Source organism: Pleurodeles waltl, chromosome 12 (genome assembly GCF_031143425.1).
Source record: "Pleurodeles waltl isolate 20211129_DDA chromosome 12, aPleWal1.hap1.20221129, whole genome shotgun sequence".
NCBI lineage: Eukaryota > Metazoa > Chordata > Amphibia > Caudata > Salamandridae > Pleurodeles > Pleurodeles waltl.
Genome location: NC_090451.1, coordinates 687,873,060 through 687,892,468, shown reverse-complemented (window position 1 = coordinate 687,892,468; position 19,409 = coordinate 687,873,060). Strand labels below are relative to the sequence as shown.

At 43.0% G+C, this 19,409-nt stretch overlaps 1 protein-coding gene across 1 annotated transcript in view; it reads left to right on the top strand.

The window, feature by feature from the left end:
• The window catches only part of LOC138267267 (macrophage mannose receptor 1-like), a 186,603-nt gene that overhangs the window by 34,195 nt on the left and 132,999 nt on the right, over nucleotides 1–19,409 (top strand). The window contains exons 4-5 of the mRNA XM_069216125.1: nucleotides 1,646–1,812; nucleotides 15,468–15,702. Coding sequence (XP_069072226.1) covers nucleotides 1,646–1,812; nucleotides 15,468–15,702 — 402 coding nt within the window. The remainder of the gene's footprint in view (nucleotides 1–1,645; nucleotides 1,813–15,467; nucleotides 15,703–19,409) is intronic.

The following is a 19,409-nucleotide window of genomic DNA, read 5'->3' as shown; positions in this document are numbered from 1 at the left end:
GTGCTCCACAAGCAGTGGCTTGAGCAGCACGGCAGTAGATATTAGAGCCTAATCGGACACATGCTTACCTGCTGTGTGGCTGCTTCTGCAGACCACAAACTGTTTGGAAAATAAGGAAGGTGCTCACGATGAAGCATTGTCCTAGTCCAGGGTTCTGCAAAGTCTGTCCTGGAGAGCCGGGTCCATGCCAGGTTTTTAGCATATCCACATTTAGAAAAAAGGTGTTTCAGAAATCTACATTTTTCTAAATGTGGATATGCTAAAAATCTGGCATGGACCCGGCTCTCCAGGACTGACTTTACAGAACCCTGTCCTAGTCCATACGCTGTCAGTATGCCATCTGTTTAAGCTTCCTATCTTTCTATGCTATAAAGTGCCTGGTATGCATATTGAAGCCCTTCAAGCATGTACATGGGCAGGTCTTTTCACACATTCCCTTTACCAAATGGTCGGCAATGCCCAAAACTAACCTAGATAGCATACACATCAAGATGCCTGACTGTGAGTTTCACACAGAATTTATCAGTTTATTGTTTGTTTCTTAGGGAAATCGGACTTGTATTGCACAGAGTCTGTAATAAAATCCAAGCAGATTGTATACAAAGGGCTTGGAGGAGTTGGTAAAGGAATTAACTGTCTTTGGTCATTGCCATTAGTATTTTGTTTGTGGATATAATTGGTTCTGGTTGAAGACATTATTGTTTCTCCTCTCTATCTCTGGTTCTGGACAGTACATCGGCCTTGTGGATTTGACGGCCTGGACAGCACGTTATTACAAAATTCAGAAAGAAAGATGGACCGTCTAAGTGTTAAGCTGACAGGGCTTTAGCGCAGGGCAGAGACATTCGAATGACCTGCTCCATATAAACAGTAGCGGGATGCCGAGCACTCAAATAATATTCCCACTCCTCAAATGCCAGTTTACCAGATATTAATTCCTTACACCTGACTGTGTAATTTTGCTCAGCCTGATTCAATTGTATATAATAATAATAATAGGCCACAGGACATAGTTGACCAGACTCTGGATATTGTGAAGGAAAAACAGCCCAATTAGGTAGGTCAAAAGCATAAAGGTGTCACAAAAAAGACCTAAGATATCCAACTGAGGTAGCACAAGTGTGGTCGCAAACATTCTTTCAAGTGAACAAATGCTTTCTCTGGGGACCAAGAGAAATGTATTCCTTACATAATAATTTCATAACAGGTATCTTAATATGTGAGAAACCCCCTACGAATCATGTACATAAGTTGACAAACCTTAAAAAGCTCTCTACGTCTTACACTGATGGAGGACTGTATCACTGGATTACTGCTAGAACCTTCTTCTTGCCCATACATAACCATTTGGTGATGATAAATCCCAAACATCCCCTTGTAGGCAAACATTTTTCTTCTTTAGGTACAAAGCATACTGTCAAGTCTAATGTGTCCAGTAATCATATAGAATAAAATGAGTGACGATGATGATGATGATGATCTATAATAGAACCTAACCGCTGCAGGCTAAATTGGGTAAACCAATATAGTTAACTATAAATAAAGAAAATACCGTGGACCACTTCTGCCAAGACTGATTTGCATGTACTTTCAATAATATATTCTGTCCGCTGTCACTAAAATGTCATAATGACCCCCTTTACAGATGGAACCACGAATAAAGGTCCTTTTGAATTTCCTTCTTCGTGTGAAGAGCTTATCTATTCAACCACGTCCACCCGTGTTAGCACAACTAGAACACAAGCAAAAACCACTACAAGAAGCACATCTCTGCAAACCACACGGCGCACCCCAACTACCGAACCGATCTTGGTAAGACACTCATTGCAATCATGTGCCTAGTGAAGACATCTGGATTTAATATGAATGTCTCAAGTACAGCAGACTCATTGGCTGATTTAGAGTTTGAGGTGCAGGGTATTCTGTTGCAAATGTGACGGAGTACCAATTCTGCCTAACTCTTGGTTCCCCTGCCTCATTTAGAGATGGGAATATCACAACATTTCTGTTGACTAAGCTATCCCAATCACTGCAATAAAACAAAAACCTGTGAAAGAAAGAAAACTATAATGGCTCTCACACCATGGGATACACATCCCAAGGTGCAGAGGTAGTTAGGTTTTTGTTCTTCAAAAACAAACTCACACTTTAGGAGTTTGATTTTGAAACACAAAACAATGTTAAAATGTTGATTGACGGCCGTCAAAATCAGTACTGGCCATCACCCATCTTTTTGTATCTTGAAGGGAATTTCTATGACTGACATTCACTTTAGGGTGAAGAGAAGACCGCTGAGACTGCGGTGATTTTTAAATTTGACAGATGGTAATTGTAAGAAATTGGGTTATTAGTTTGAAGGATGTGATTCCTTCACAAGTAATAGATACACATGTGTCTCCTTTCTGGGAACCAAGTACACCATTGTAGCACATGATTCTCTCAGGAAAGTGAAGCAGATCAGTCCAAGGTCTACTGAGGGGAGGTGGTGTGGGACAGCAATCCCAATTCGCTGGTAAGCAACACACTTAATAAATGATTGTCCAGTCATGTGTTTCATTTTAAAGAGGAAAAGTACATTTATTATACACACACACTACTAAATACTGCACATTAAGTTACAAATATGTAAATTGGGCAGACAGAAATACCATTGGTGACACCCTTACATCACATTTCACAATTAGTGTGTAGTGAACCCCAGATTGACAACACCCCCACCAGATATAACATCACACTATTAGGGTGTGTCATTATGTATAAGACGGGCCTACTGGCTTTGTCAAGTGGTCACCACATAAACTAGATAAGACAGACCTATTTGCTTTGTCATGGGATTATTACATTAATGTATGTATAAGACTGGCCTATTGGCTTTGTCAGGGGGTCACAACATCAAAATATATTTGGTAGGCCTGTTGGCCTTGTGAAGGAGTCACAGTAATAAAACAGTACCCACATGTTAAGATTCATCATTAAAGGCAATTGAATACCCAACCATGTTCAATTACATTATTTACCAATATAAGCATTGCAATATTTATTAATAAAGGATTATAAATAAAACATTGACAATCAAAACATCTCTAACATATATATAAATCTTCTTTAACATTATTCAGGCCATATGTTGTAGTCATAGGAGTCAAGGAGCAATAGCTCAAGCTCTTGGAGTGCTTAAAAACATACCAAACCTATCCAGGGTCAGGCTTATAAGGTCCCTGTTTACTTAACATTAATTTAATTAAAACCCTTTGTGAGGCTGCTGCACATCATGCAGGCCCCTCCCCAAAATATCATCACATAACAGAGGCAGGCCCCTGCCCACCCTTGGGCCACCACTAATGAGAAAAGTAGGGAAATAGCTCCCCGCGTAGGGCATTATGGAGCACTCCAGCCTGAGTGTGTATATTTATATCAACAGCTTCCCGAACTAGGAAACCATAATAATTTTTGGCTCTGGTAGGGAACCCCAATACCCTACAGCTTTACCCGGCTCCGTGCACTCACACCTTGAGTGCTTTGTGTGGGAACTGGACTCTCTTCTGCTGCTCCTGCAGTGCTGCAGAAGCAAGCTATGCTGTGGAGGCTAATTGTATATGATTTCAAGGACATTTTCCTATCATGATTGAACTACTTCAAGAAATAAATTTATCCTGAACCAGAGCCTGGCGTGATTGCCCTTCACACAGAGGATTTATTACATCACCGTACTCTTAAATTTTACTGCAGTGCTGCAGAAGCAAGCTATGCTGTGGAGGCTAATTGTATATGATTTCAAGGACATTTTCCTATCATGATTGAACTACTTCAAGAAATAAATTTATCCTGAACCAGAGCCTGGCGTGATTGCCCTTCACACAGAGGATTTATTACATCACCGTACTCTTAAATTTTACTCTTGTGAGTGCTCTGACAGCTGTTTGTTGCTATGCTTCTGTTCCCACCTGCCAATGGGAGCCGTGCTGTCTCCCTTGCTTGAGCCCAGGCTGGGGTGCAAAAAATTGGAGCAACCCCGACCCCAGACACGTGCATAGAGGGCAGGAAAAGTACCACTCTTGCTGGTCAGATCCATGGCAATTGGCCTTCTTGGTTTCTGTCTGTCTGGAGCATCTCGGGTCCGTTCGGCAGGGTCGATGGATCAGGGTCAGGGAGTAGTCCCCATACACGTTCCCTACTGAGGATACTTAAATATACACAAACCCCACACCCTGATCCACCCCAGGAGTAATTCTGGAAAAAAAGTATGTCAGTGCTCCATTTTCACATTTCTCCTTGTTTAGGATCAAAGGTCAAGTCTTTGAAGATGAACATTTCTTGTCCGTTTTGCTCATGGTGTTGAGCTCTAGCCACCAGGAGCATTTTCATCAGGATTCCTGGCCTCTAAAGGGGTGCCATCTGCCAAGAGCTGGACTTGCTGGCTCCATGACCAGACGTCTCCTTTTCCTGGCTCCTGGGGCTCCTCTGCAGCTGATGGGGGCATCTTGTGCAGTCCCTTGGCTACAAGTCAGTAGAACACCCTTCTGGCTGTCTTGAAAGGCTCCCATGGTGATGGGGGATGGATAGGTGTCTAGGTCTTCCCCCAACTGGTCCTCAGGAGGCATACAGGAGCCAGTGCCACTGGCCCTGGAGAGACCCATCCTAGCCCTGGGCTCAGCAGGAGTCAAAATCCCTAGTCCGTCTTTGCAGGACATCAGGTGGCTTCCCTTTCCAGCTGGTCATTTTAACTCTGTTGTTGCCTCCCAGGTCCAGAGTCTTCTCATCTGTCTCTTCATTGTGTAGGGGCTTTTAAGTGGGGGTTGAAGTTTCTAGATGCTAGGCACCCCTGGCCAATCCTAGAATGTCACTTAATTCCTCCATCCCCATTCCAACCACCCTGCACAGCATTGTCGCACAATCCAACATGGCACCGTCACATTTTCTCTGTAAAGAGCTCCTGTGAGGACCTCCGCTCCACCCTTAGCTGGCATCACTGCTAGATTCCTTCCCACCAAAATGTCAAAGGCGAGCCCCTCCTGTGTTGGCTGCAAATACATATGGAAAGAAATTTGCGCTGTGCAGAATATAATGCTATCAGAAGATATGTGGCTCAAAGAAGATTCCAAAAACAAGATACTAAGGACAGATGTATGCCCACAGAATCAATCATAGTGATCATCATAAATGCCAGCTATCAAGGTCACATGGCATGTCATCCATGAAAAAGCCCTTGAGAGCCCTGTTTTGCTGGCCTAGTATCGACCGGGAAGCTGACCATTGTGTGAAGAGTGATGTAGAATGTTCTAATTACTACAAAAACTTTAAATGTATTACATCCCCCCATGTGGCAGCCAGTCTGATGGCCCCAATTATCATGGCAGGTACCTTTAAGGATTACAACTAATATGCAGTACACCATTGCCATGGTAGATTATTACTCCAAGTGGCCGGAGGTAATTTATTTGTAGAAATAGTGGCTACTGACAACATCATTATTTTATGAAGGAGATATTCCTTAGGGGAAGTTTTCACAAATTCATTGTTACTGACAATTGCCTTCAATTTACAACTAACAAGGTAATGAATTTCTTCAACTCGCATAGTATCAAATTCACATTTATGGCTGTGTATGACCCACAATCTAAAGCTCTTGTTGAAAGGTTTAACTGCTTCACATGGGTTTACAAAACATAATTCCGCACCATTATGTAATCAGGGAAAAATTGTAGGCATACCACATTAGTTCATTTAGGCTACTGAGAAGACTTCCCATGTTTGATTTTTGCCCATGGTGGTTACTCAAAAGTTGTTCAAATAATGGAAATGTAGATTATGGTCACAATAGAAAAGCAGGAAAAGGAAGCAGTGGACAGCCAAACAAAGGTACAACTATGCCAACAAATTGAAATCACATGACCTGTCTGTTGGTGATGTGGTGCGCATAATTTGCAACTGAGAGTGGCGAAGGACAAGTCAAAGTTTTCCAAACCTCTGAAGGTTGTAAACTTTAACAAGGGAAGTGTAGTCAAGCAAGATGGTAAGAGCTGGATCATTTGGAGGGTAACCATGTGTGTGTGAATGGTAGAGGCTGTACTGCTGAGAAAGGAGAGCTAGATGTTCAAAACGAGCACTCATATCCTGACCCTAATTTTACACCTTCATCGGTGCGACATACCACATCCACTGATGATGCTTACCTTGAGGAAAATTCACACCTTGTGGGGATCAGGTAGGCAATCAAGTGCCCATCCTGTCACAGCTTGTCATTGACCATTGCTGGTAGAGTTGGGACATCTTCCAGAACAAGAGTCACCTTATGAAATATTTTGCTGGGATACTTTTTTTTTGTAAAGGACAAAGATGTGCTATATTAACTGAAATGTTCAGCTTATTTTGAATTTATTGTTCCCTTATCCTTCTTTCCACCTCCTTTCCTTCCCTCCTCATTCCCTGTTTGTTATGGTATGTTCCATGCAATGTTGGCATGTAATACGGCAAGAGCATGTGCTATTTCAGTTATTCTGAGTGCGCTGTCCTTTGAAAAGGTTATGTGAAGTAAACAAGGGCTCCTCACAACTTGATTCTTGCATTATTACACCCAGGACTCCCTCCTTTGTTCAGATGTGCCTGGCCAGTCACAGCCCAGGTGCAGTGTGACAATGACAAACTAGTTATCATTTGCAGATTTTTCTCTGCACCCCGTCCTATCTAGAAACTGAGATAATAACTGATAACTCCTGTTTGTGGGGAGGCCTTTGTTCCCTTTGTTGGGAAGACTTGTAATTAACTTGGCCTGTTAGGGATGAATAAAGGTGTGGAATCAGCTTATGAGTGGAACCAGAGAAATCTGACAATTTCTGAAGTCCCAAAAGATGTTGATTTAGTGTGTTAGGACATGCAAAATTAAACTTGGCATGCATGTTTTACCCCAGTTGACATCTTGATGGACTGTGTAGGCCTAAGTGGAGCAAAACTGCACAGTGTGATAGATTTAGGCAATATGTATAATACAGTGAAAGCACTACAGATTTTCCAATAAACTGTACTAACCCATCGATGAATGCCTACTAATATTATACAGCCTACTGCACCAAATGGCACAGAATCCCTTCTGTGCCAGGCTACCTGTGTGCAGTTAATGGACTCCCACAATGATAGTCACACACGTGTGCACAGACGTGTGAAAACATGTTCACATGTAGCCAACCCAATGACCCCTACCTTAGCTGCACAGTAATGGTCTTATCTTATCAGGTGGGCAGTGGCAGTAAACACACTCAGTTCAATTACCATCCACTCACCCGCAACAAAGATTAAAACAAGCATTTGCAATGCAATGGGTCCCATATTTGCTCGAGTTAGAGCTATTAGCGTTGTAAACTCCTAACTGGACTTTTCTTGCCACATAAACTGAAAATCAAAAGTAAAACAGTTTCACATAAGCAAGCAGATTCACAGCGCCACTGCCCCCATGAGCATCGGCGTGAAGAGACACAAAAAAAAGGAAGTTCACTCGCAGTCAAACTTATTGGCAAAAGTGCAATTAGCCATGTAACAGGGGCGATGGCCAAGGCGTAACAAAACCTCCCCAAGGAGGGACAAACGTAAACCATTTACCGTGCTGTGAGGTGGTGTCCGGAGGACGCGGTTCGCACCCCTGTGTGCACAGGTCAGAGACAACAGTATACCAGGAGGAGGGAGCAGCGTGGAGGGGAAAATACAAAAGCAGACTCGGTCTGTCTCAACGCGCCTTGACCACCCCAACACATCGCGTCCAGGCGCTGCCTCGAGCGGAGCCAGAACGCGCTGCTAGTTCCCGAGGAGAAGGCCTGGCTCTCGCCAGAAAGGAGGAAGAACGCGTTTGGCATATGCATAGAGGCCACTAGTTCAAGGGAGGCCTAAAGAGAAGCGCGAGAAGGAGAAGCGGAGGCGCTGCCCGCGTGGTGCAGATCCGAAACCGGAGGAAAGGGGGCCGGGTTGCGGAGGTCGTTGCCTGCTGCTGACCCAACCACCCGTTGTCTCTCCCGCCCTGCTGCTGTCTGCGTCCCGATCACTGTGCAGCGCGGGACCGGCGGCCACACCCGGGAGCGGCAGAGGGACCGGCGCAGCCGCTGCAGGCACGGACGCTAGAGGTGAGGAGGCTGCCTTACCTGGAACGGGCGCGCTGGATTTCATCGACAGCCGTGACGGTTTCGTTGGCTTCTGCTCTTTTCGGCGCCGGCGTGAGGACTCAGCAACATGTAGTTTGGAACTTGTTTTTTTCCAGTCGTGTTCCCTCCGATGCTCTGGTCTCCTGTGAACGTGCAGGCGGGCGGTGTATTCGATTTTCTCCACTCCACTCTACAGGAAACAGAATGCAAAAAATGTGTCACTTTGTGGCGGCCATATTGTAGTCACAACTATTTCACTTCATACAATTACCGGAGATAGTTCTGAGGGGGATATAAAATTAACATCAATATTTTTGGTATATAACCCTGATCGGTAAACCTTACCTTCAACTTTCAAACTTGGGGGGTAATTGGGAGCCGCCCCTTTTTATATAGTACTCTGTGAATGTGACTGTGAGAAAGCAATCGTCAGGACTATAATTTCTCTAATTAAAACCCTAGACCATGCGTATTTGTTGAAAATTGCCACATATGTAGTAAGACATTTACTGCCCCATAGGAGGAGCGATTACCACGTCTGCTAAAGGCGCAGTCTGGTTGAAACTACAGTCTATCAGCTTGTCGTCCTTACTCATTTGGAACTGTCTCCATCCTCGTTTTTGGTTACCTAAAACTCCAAGTCTCCTTTCACGCCTCTCCTTTCTGTAAACAACGGAACTGGAAACGTCTTGGTTGGTCACTTACGTCACGAGGCCAAGTCAGAGATTACAGTGAATTTACCTACGCCCGCATCGTGCTGCATACCTGTGTGCCCCTGTGGTCCTCGGGGCTGCTGTTCCTTCGGCTGGCCTCCTCGTCTCCCCCCCGCCGTCGCCTGACATCGCGACCGTTGTGTGGGGGGAGCGTTTGACGGGACAGGACGGGACTACATTACCTAGGTCCCCTTGCACCCCGGAAGCGGAGCCAACGCATTTTGCGCGCCCGAAGGCGCTATTAAAACTGATCCTGCCCCTGGCTGAGCGGGACCACGCCGGGCTAAGCCGTTGTGTGGCCGTTAGGGGGCCGGAAGGGGTCGGGTTGGGCCAATTCGCTAAGCTGTTAATTGCTTTTATTTAATCTGATAACGCTTTAGTAAGCTGTATACTTGGGCTCCATTTAATTGAGTTATTGTGTCTTCTGGGTCATATACACTTGTTGCTCTGTGTTATTGCTGATATATGTAGGTGCCCTATACTTTGTTACGATATAAAAGCTCTGTGTAGGGCAGGGCTATAAAATTAGATAGTCCATCGAGTATTTTATCAATACTAGTAGTGGTTGTTATATACGTGAGGGTGGTGTAGAATGGCTAAAAATATTTCCACCCTGGATAATTACTTGGTTAAAATGGTGAGCAAGATTAACATTGATAGAAGGAAATCCTTAGGGAAGGAGTCCACCTCAGAAATTTTTTCTCCTGTAGATGATGGAAGCGGTTTTATTATGGTGGATCCCCTTAATATTGAAGCTTTCCCTTTGGAAAACCCAGCCATTTTACCCTTAGTTTTAGAACCACCAATTCAAGACCCATTGGAGCCCCCGAGTGAGTCTGCATTGTCTCACTCTCCTCCTAAGAGAGCTGTTAGAAAATGCAGAAAAACGCAAATTAAGCGGGGGAACGTACATCTTAAACCAACGATTGAATATGGTCATAGAAGTAATGTAGCTAATAACGAGATTACAATTGATAAGGACGTTGTGAATTGTGATCTCTTGGGACACATCGCTAAGCTATTTGAGGAAAAACTAGACCATATGACTAAACCTCTTATGGAAAAAATTGAATTGTTATCTACGGAGGTATCTAGGTTGGGTGGTCTTTTAGATAAGATATGTAAGGAACAGACTATGAAACAGTCTGAGCTACCCGTCCAATTCGGTAACTCTGCACAATTGGTTGTAGCACAGAGGTCATGTTTACCAGAATCTAGGGAGCCACCATGTATGGTGTATAGTACCTCTCATATGAAAGCAGCTGCATCTAATATTGCGAGGTACACTACTCCCGTGAACAGAACAAATCATATTAATCTTCCACCTGATTGTGAACCATATGTCATAGTCCTTTCGAATGTTCCTCCCTTAGACCCAACAGCAATGAATTTCCGTGAGGAATCACATGATTCTCTCAAACGGAAATCAGTTGCTTGGTTACACAAAAATTGTGGTTTCCCCCCACATCTGTCCGATCATATACTGTCTACTAGACGGGTACCATGGATCGGAAACGCGAGGAAAAAATGTAAGGGGGATTGTGTAATTGTTAATTTTAGGCACCCTCAACATGTTGCAACTGTTCTTCTTAGAGCAGCTTCTTTGGATGTAGAGGAGTCTGACGTGGGTGTGCACCCTCTGGGTTATTTTTATAGACATTTAGCCAGTACATCAGAATTTTCTAAAAAAACACAGACTCTTGACCAATAGAAGAAACAAAAAATGTTATACTCCAATTGAAAATAGATTTTCAGTACTGAGTACTTTGGATGAAAACGATTGACTCCCACGAGCAGGGGAATTTATCACAGAAATGTTAGTATATGCCCAGACGTGGGAACAAAAACAGAGTATAGAATATTTAGAACCGAAACTTATAGTATCCTCGAGCCCCAGAAATTCATGGACAGTTAAATTGGTAAATAGCGTTAAACCCCCTTATTCTATTTTGAGTGAGGTAATCAGTTTGGGCGTACCTGATAAGTGCCTCACAGTGACTATGGAGGGTAATGACGTTAGTAAAGACTATAATCAAGACAAAGAGTTAAATCCTTTAGTTGAACTAGAGGATGTTACAGAAAAAGACAACTTACCTATATTATTAGATTCACCCTGTGTAAAAGGGGAAAACAAATATTAGACTGATATCTTGGAATATAGCTGGCTTAGCCAGGAACCTTGAGGATGTGGTATGGTGTTCCTATATTGAGAATTACGATATCATATTCCTACAGGAAACTTGGATGGTAGAAACCCCCCATAGGTTGGGGTATAAAACATACTGTTCTTATGCTATTCCATCAACTAGAGGTAGAGCCTCTGGGGGACTGGTTATCTGGGTTAAAGTGACTCTAGAAATAGATGTCACCCAGTTATCCATCCCCTCTCCGGACCTACTAGGCCTTAAAATTGATACAAGAGGGAAAGAAACTATACATTTTATAAATATATATAATAGACCGTCCCCATCTAACAAGGAATCAGAGGTGGTAGAACTCCTGGATTCCTTTTTAGATTCATTAGGAGATAATGTAAAGGTGTTAGTTGGTGGGGATTTTAATTGTAAATATGAGCCTGTCTTGGGGTTGGAAAAATTACTTGATGAACAAGATGCTGCTAATGATATCTTGCCCTTAGAATCTGCAAGTTCAGCTAAAAGCACAAAAGCCGCCTTACAGATTTTACAGTTGACTGTGGTACATGATCTAAGGGCTTGTAATGGTCGATTTCGATCAAACAGACCAGCAGCTCCAACCTATTTTAAGGGAAATTCCAGGTCACATATAGATTTTGTAATGGCTACCCGGAATATATGGGACCAAATAATCGATTTCAAGATAGACCATAGGACGGAGAGTGATCATTTCCCCCTCCAACTATGGCTAGACTCTCAATCATTTATTATTAGATCCGAAGAAGAGACCCTATTAAATGCCACGGTCGCGGAGCTAGAGGTAACCAATAACAGGCGTGCTCTAAGATGGCCATATATCTTGGGAACAGAAAAGACGCTGATAAATATTTACAATGTATTTACTGAAATGGTAGGAGACTTACAGTCAGCATTAGTGGGAACACAAGGTGTTCTTGATTTACATCTTAAGCTGGTAGATGCACTAACTCCACTATTGAGTAAAATCTATAAAAAAGATGGTAATAGGATAAGGAACCATCTTGAGACAGCGAACCCATGGTATAATAAAGATTGTCGAATAGCAAAATCAAGATTGATCCAGGCAGTAAAATCCGGGAATTGTTTGGATATAAAAAGCGGTAGACTTGCCTACAAAAACACTATGGCCCAAGCTAAAAAAGCATGGGATGAAAGTTTTTGGGAGGATCTCTTGAATGCAGCTAAGTTACGGGATCAGAGCATGTTCTGGAATTTAATCGCTAAGGGAAATAAGCAGGGCAGATCATCAAAGGATATTTTCCTAGATGAAAATACTTGGTGTGATCACTTCACTAAGCTCTATGCTAACAAAAAGGAGAGTTTGCCCTTCGGGGACTATGAGACAAACTTATAAATGAGTATTGCTCCATTAACTTTTAGTTTAGAAGAAACTAATAAGGCTTTATTAGCTGTGAAAATGGGCAAAGCCCCAGGCCCTGATAAAATTCCCGGCGATCTACTAAAATATGATGTGGATGTGTGGGGGCCTTATATAAATTATCTGAGTAATTCCATTGTGGCAGGCACACCGATCCCCAATTCATGGAAAGGGGCAGAAATTATAACAATTTTTAAAAAAGGTGATCGCTATGATCCAAGTAATTACCGCCCAATAAGTTTAATAGATATTTTTCAAAAGATATATGCCAGACATATTTTAAATAGGCTTTTAGATTGGATTGAAGAGACTAAAATATTAACCAAATATCAGGCTGGTTTTAGAATAAAAATCAGTACGGTTGACCAGGTGTTTAGGTTTATGTGCATCTGTTGGAAGTATATGAACATAAGGAAGGGTAGTCTCTATGTGGCATTTGTGGATCTAAGGGCCGCCTTTGATCTTGGTCCGCGCAATTTGTTGTGGATTACATTAAGGAACATGGCGGTCCCTGGGGAACTACTTAAAGAACTTATCAAGCTTCACACCGGGAACTATGCAAAAATTAGATGGGGAAAAGAAGGTGAAACCTCAAGGGCCATACCTGTAGACCGTGGTGTGCGCCAAGGTTGCGTGCTAGCACCTACACTCTTCTCATTATATGTTAATGATATTCCGAGCTATTTAAGGAATTGTGTACATGACTCCCCGAAGCTAGGTGGTGAGCCGGTTACGGCATTATTATTTGCCGATGATACCATCCTTATTTCTCAAACTCCAAGAGGTTTGCAAAATTTGGTGGATTCTTTCCAGAAGTATTGTGTGGGGAAAGGGCTAGAAATAAATCCTACCAAAATTAAGTATATGTCCATAAACCCCAAGAAATCCCTCAGGAATAATCTGTTCTTGGAGAATCAAAAACTGGAACAGGTAGGGAGTTTTAATTATCTGGGGTTAATGCTGGATAGTAACCTGTCCTGGAAAGGACAGATGGATAAAAGCATCTTATCCCTTAAACAAAACTCAATGCCTATTTTAAAAGTACACGGAGCTAGTTATTCTAAAGCAATCTCACCGGCACTTGAAGTATATAAAGCGAAGGCCCAATCGGCCGCCCTTTATGGTGCTGAACTCTGGGGCTACTATTGTAACAACAACTTTGAAAAAACTGAAAACCACTTTATACGAAGGCTACTTAAAATACCGACAAGAACTCCTCTAGTCCCTGTTTTCCTTGATATTAATCTTAAAAGAGCAGACTATCAAGCATTATTAAGACCACTGCTGTATTGGGTTAGGTTATGGGTAACTCCGGAGTTGAGTGATTATAAGAGTGGATTGACTGAACTAACTCAGATAGATGGTCATATGAGTACCCCTTGGTTAAAATATGTATCTAAGTGGTATGAGAGATTAGGTTTATCACACCTATGGGAAGTTCCTCAGAATATGACAACATGTACCGGGAAATATGTAAAGGACACCTTTTGGTCTTATGTCAACGGAGAGCTGTTGCATAGTTCATCGATTGGTATTCTGTCTTTGAATTTTTTGAACATAAAAGATACACCTAAATTCGAACAATTTTTGGATGAGGTCGGTCCTCCACTGGCAAAAACACTATGGGCCTGATTCTAACTTTGGAGGACGGTGTTAAACCGTCCCAAAAGTGGCGGATATACCACCTACCGTATTACGAGTTCCATAGGATATAATGGACTCGTAATACGGTAGGTGGTATATCCGCCACTTTTGGGACGGTTTAACACCGTCCTCCAAAGTTAGAATCAGGCCCTATATCTACAGTTTAGGTATGGGGTCTTACAGATTAATGCTTACACATGCAATTGGGGAGGGGTAAAAGGTTGTGAACTGTGCACTCTCTGTACTTTAGGGGCTAAAGAAGATGTTGTTCATCTACTCTTCTTTTGCCCAGTATACAAGAAACCAAGGGATTGTTGGATCAAACCCGTTTGTAAATATGTGGGGGTTAGATCCTTCAAAAAAGCAGAGCGCATATTTCAGTCTAATACTTCACAATTAGTGGTGTTTGGCACGAGTAGATTTTTATTTAATGTGTACCTTATTAGAAAACGACTTGGTCACAAACTGTAATATTTTGTTAGGTGGCCCGCTCTTCCCCCTCCTTGTAAAGGTATATGATGCACTGTTTCTTCGATCCAAGTTAATTCATTTTTTTAGTTCTGGCTTTTAATTAATTTATAAATTGTTATTTATATTTTTATACGCGGTACTGCTTAATCATGGAGACATCCATATACTTCTTGCCAACTGTATGTATCGTATCCTATATTTAATTGTGGAATGTATATATGTATGTTGTATTTATCTCTTGTCTTGACTTTTATGGCAATATTTGCCGAAATAAAGTTTAACGAACGAACGAACAATGTAATCAAAAGATTTTTGAGGGGCAAGCCCACGAAAAAGTGGTGGTGATGGGCGTAAGGTGGGTGTTGTTATAAGCCCAGATACATACCAACAAGTTGGAAAAGGAGCACATGCGCGCTGCTGTGCTCAACCTAAAATCGGGCAGACATAAGAGAAAATCCTGGTGGACTAAACAGGAGCTACCATAGCTGGTCATGATGGTAGAGTAAATGTCTTCCACCACCCTGACAGAGTAGCGTCCCCCAAACATAAGTGCAGGCCCTAAGTCTTTGATGCTTCAGAAACTGATAAAATATTCACCATTGAGTTGTGCATTAATAATATGTTTGTTTGCGCCTCACTGTTGAGATCTATGTCTATCCTGCCACTCAAAGGTTCATAGGTCAGTGCAGCAACACATCTGACATCTTTCTGAAGTCAATACAGTGGGTAGAAATAGGTTTGGTAATATTGACAAGTGGTAGTTACACAGTTACCAAACGGCTACACTGCAGTAGCAGAAGGCAGGAAAAAGAAGTTGGTGGCATTGAGTTTGTGGTGTGTGCTTCATGACCTATACCTGGCGGCTAGATCGGATGTCATAGCTAATTAAATGACAAAATGTATTAATATCATTTTTACTGTACAAGCAGCAAGTTCATGTGTAATATTTTTCTCAATAAAGAACACCACCATGTCCCACATTCCACTGATGTCAAGTAGATTTTCTACATTCCCTACAAGGACAACTGCGAAAGGCCCTTACCAATCCTCAGAGATGTCTACCCTGCTTGGAAGTACATCGACGCGTCCATCAGACCACTCTCCTTGGACGGGAGAGAAAACATCACCTTCCCCTGGATCTTCTTCCAAGTCCATCCCACCACCTTTTCAACATCAGACAGCATCAGCAGACACAGGTGAGACGAGTTCCTTAGAAATAAATTAATAAATCTTGATAAACAGTGTCAAGAAACTCTCTTGGTGCTCAAATGGACTGTTAGCGCCCGGTGCGTTTCTCTGCTTGTGCTACTTTGCTTGCTGGACTTATGAGAGCACCCCATAGACATTTCTATGGCCAGTCTTTTTGCCTCATTCTTACTGTGTGCTCGACTGATGGTCCTACAGAGTTATTTTTGTATTGGATACTTCAATGTTCTTGGTTTTTGAACACTGATTGGTGACTTCTCTTCTTCTCTTTTTAAATTATGAGAAAGAACATTCCCATTCTTCTTCTGGGGGCGAAATGCCTGAACATTGTAGTTCCAGATTACTCACTACTTATATGGAAGTTACTATACTAAGGTTGTAGCTTTTTAAATGACTTTTCTAATAATTGTTTTTACTTTGGCTTTACATATTTATTGTTTAATACACCCAACTTTCACTAAATACTGATCACTCAGTGGCCTCACAAAGTTATACCATCTTTATCTTGTACTAATTATTTGCGAAAACAACAAACTGACAGTGTTTAGTTCACAGCCTTGGAATGTTTGCCATTTTTATAACCATGGAAATCATTTAAGGACCTGCTTTCCGTGAAACTGGATCAGATGTATTTTCTCTGTGCTATTTAACTCAGTATCTACCAGACCATTGATGAGGGAGTACTGCTATGATATCAAGATTCACTTTCAAAGAAACGAGTTATTCTGTTCTTGTGTCGTAGCATGGTCTAGATGCGCTCCATTTGTCTGATGCATCATGTCCTTTGTTTCTGGGCTCCAAGTACTCTAGATTGCACTCAGATGATCACTGCCATGAATTCCATGGTGGGAGCTGGTATTGATAATCTGGTCAAACAGTTGGTACTGGTGTTTCTGCCTCTCTCATTCTAACTCCAGATACCAGAATCCAGGGTTGACAAACCAAGCATGGTCATGCAACCCTGAGATGGAGGCATATCTTTTGATTGCTGAAACCCTATGACAAGTTGTATAGTGCTAGAAGTCTTAATTATTTCATAAAAGGGGGCTACCTTGGTAAAACAGAAAACATTGTCCAGTATTGTTGATATTCTCCTCTTCCACAAGATTTCAACGTGCTTTCTGGTTGGATTGTGGTGCTTCTTTTATTGTGCATGGTGGTAGAAGGGTGTCGGTAGAGATGTGTTTTGATTTTATGCAGCTCTGGAGAGTGTGCTCCACACCTGGTGCAGAGGCATGTTGCCTTGTGAATGAAGTGGGATCTAAAGATACTGTGAGAGATAGCTCTGTATTCAGCAGATATAAACCGGTACAAGTTGTAGCCAGTGAGGTTAAGAGTAGGCCTAGCTTTACAAACAGCAAGGTCTTCATTGCTAATCTGAATTAGAGGGAGCTTTTGATGTTCCTTGTGCTCAGTGGAAGCGTGTCCCAAGTCTTGCTTGGAAAGGGAAGGAATTTTGGTGAACTACCAAGAAGTGGCAGACCACAACCCCAAAAACACTGTGAAACCACAAGTAAATATGAAGGCCGTCATCGTGAGTGGCCAGAATAACAGTGGGCTTTACACCCAGCCACCCAAAAAATTCCTAACACCAGGGAGTCCAGTAATACTGAAGGTGAGGTGGGAATAACTGTGTAGCAAATTTGCCTTTCCTGCTTGGTCATTCCAGCTTGTATTTGCCTTTTTTCTGGACTCTGGTTTTGCTGGTATTGGGGCTCCTTGTATTGTAACACTGCTCTTCAGCGCCACAGTGTGTATACTCTGGCCCTAAAATAGTATTGGTAAAATTGGTTTCACCTAGTTGGCTCATTTAAATTTACTGAAAAGTTAAGGTTAAAGTAATGTAGTAATTTGTCAGTGGCAGCCTTATTGATTTCAACTAAAGATAAACACAGTATTTCACCAGTCATAGTTAGCAGAGCTAACTATAATGTGCACCCCCACCATGCACTGCTTTTGGCCTTACATATTACATCACTCACAACATGTTCTATGACATCATTTATCAAACCACACATGACATCTCAAATGAAAAATCGTTTTATCACATCTAACTATTGAAACTTTAACCTTTGTTTTTTTTCAGTGATTTTTTTTTTTTAAACATAGTGTAATCTTTTGTTGCCATATGTAAAGCCAAACCCCGTGCCTCGCATGCCCTTTGGGTGTGCACGGCGGTGGACACAAGGCCCTATGTATTTTAAAGGAGAGGGGGACTACGTGGCCCACCTCCCTGAGCCTAATTAAGCCCATTAGGCTCTCAGGATCCTAGGACATTATGTTTTTTTAAAGGTTAGGGGGCCAAGTGACCCTCCTCCCAGAAACTTATTACGGGTGGGTGATATATTCTGCTCCAGCAGCAGAATTGGTCGAAATTTGGCCACTCCACTTTATATTTGTGGCTCAAAAACAGTAAGTTGGCGAGCAAGAGGGAGATTTGGCATCCTCTAGTGCAATTTTCAGTTTGCTAGGAGGGCACCCAGCAATATTTCCCTGATGTGCGTGGGCAGTCGAGGCCGTTCACGGTCAGAAAGCTGCTGCTCTAGTAGAAAATCTACCCGAGCTGCAGCAAAATCAACTGGAGAAGCTGTGGCCTTGGCATGCCTCGTGGTGCAGTTCATCCTGATTTTTCAACTTGCTTCCGCGCTCCTGGCGCTAAATCACAGAACGAGCAGCGCAATGTGCCTGTTTCCTCCTGTTCGTAGAATTCAGCAGAATTTTTTGTACCCCTGCGGAACTCTGCGAGTTTCACTCAGTCCTAATTATTAGGCCCTGGGGACTGCATCTCCCTGGGCCCAGTTTTTTAAAGGGTAGGGGACATGCTTTACAAACCTCCTGTGCCCTATTAGGCTGTTATTTTTAATTCAAGGGGAGGGGGGCCACCTGACCCCATTCCCCGAGCATTATTAGGCCTTGGGGACACTACTCCCAGGACCATTTTTATGAAAGGGGAGTTTTCTTTAATTAAAGAGGAGGAAGGCCTTGTGGCCCCAGCCCCTAAACCATATTATGCCTTGTGACCCCATCCTCAAGTGCCATTTATTTTAATTAAAGGGGCGGCAGCAGCGTGGCCCCATCCCCAAGCCATTTCCAGCCCTGGGGACCCCATCTTCCAGTGTCAGCATTTCTAAAAGGTAGGTGCCCAACATATACTAGTTGGGTGCTGTGGGGAAGCCCTAAGGCCCCCGTAGCCCAAGCTGGCTCCCCTATGCTGTCTGTGCCCGCATTGCTCCCGCCTGCAGGGAGCAGCTACAACTGCAGCTCCTTCTGGTGGCAGCAATATTTTGATCTGTTTCCCTGCCTGCTTCAGTGCATTATAAAGGCTTTTAAAGCTCTCGCCCATCGGCGGTGGACTTGATGCTTGCTTCTGCATGGCTGGAGATTAAAAAATGCTGCCAACTTGCAGGAGCAGGCACAGGTTTCCCTGCCCATGCCTGTGGGGGTGGGAAACTGCTATGCCCCTGTGGTGTGCTCCCCGGGACATAGCATGTGAACCAGCCCTACAAGATGGGGTTCCCGCGGCCCTGCCCTCCCTTAAAATAATAAGCTTCAGGGGCCTTTAGTGGCTCACTGAGAGAAGGTGGGCAGCCCGGTACCCTTTTTAAGTAATTTTGGACCTGGGAGTGGGCTCATGGAGGGGCCCCGCGGCCCCTTCTCATATAAACTAATTTCACACACGGGGTGGGCTCCCAGGGTT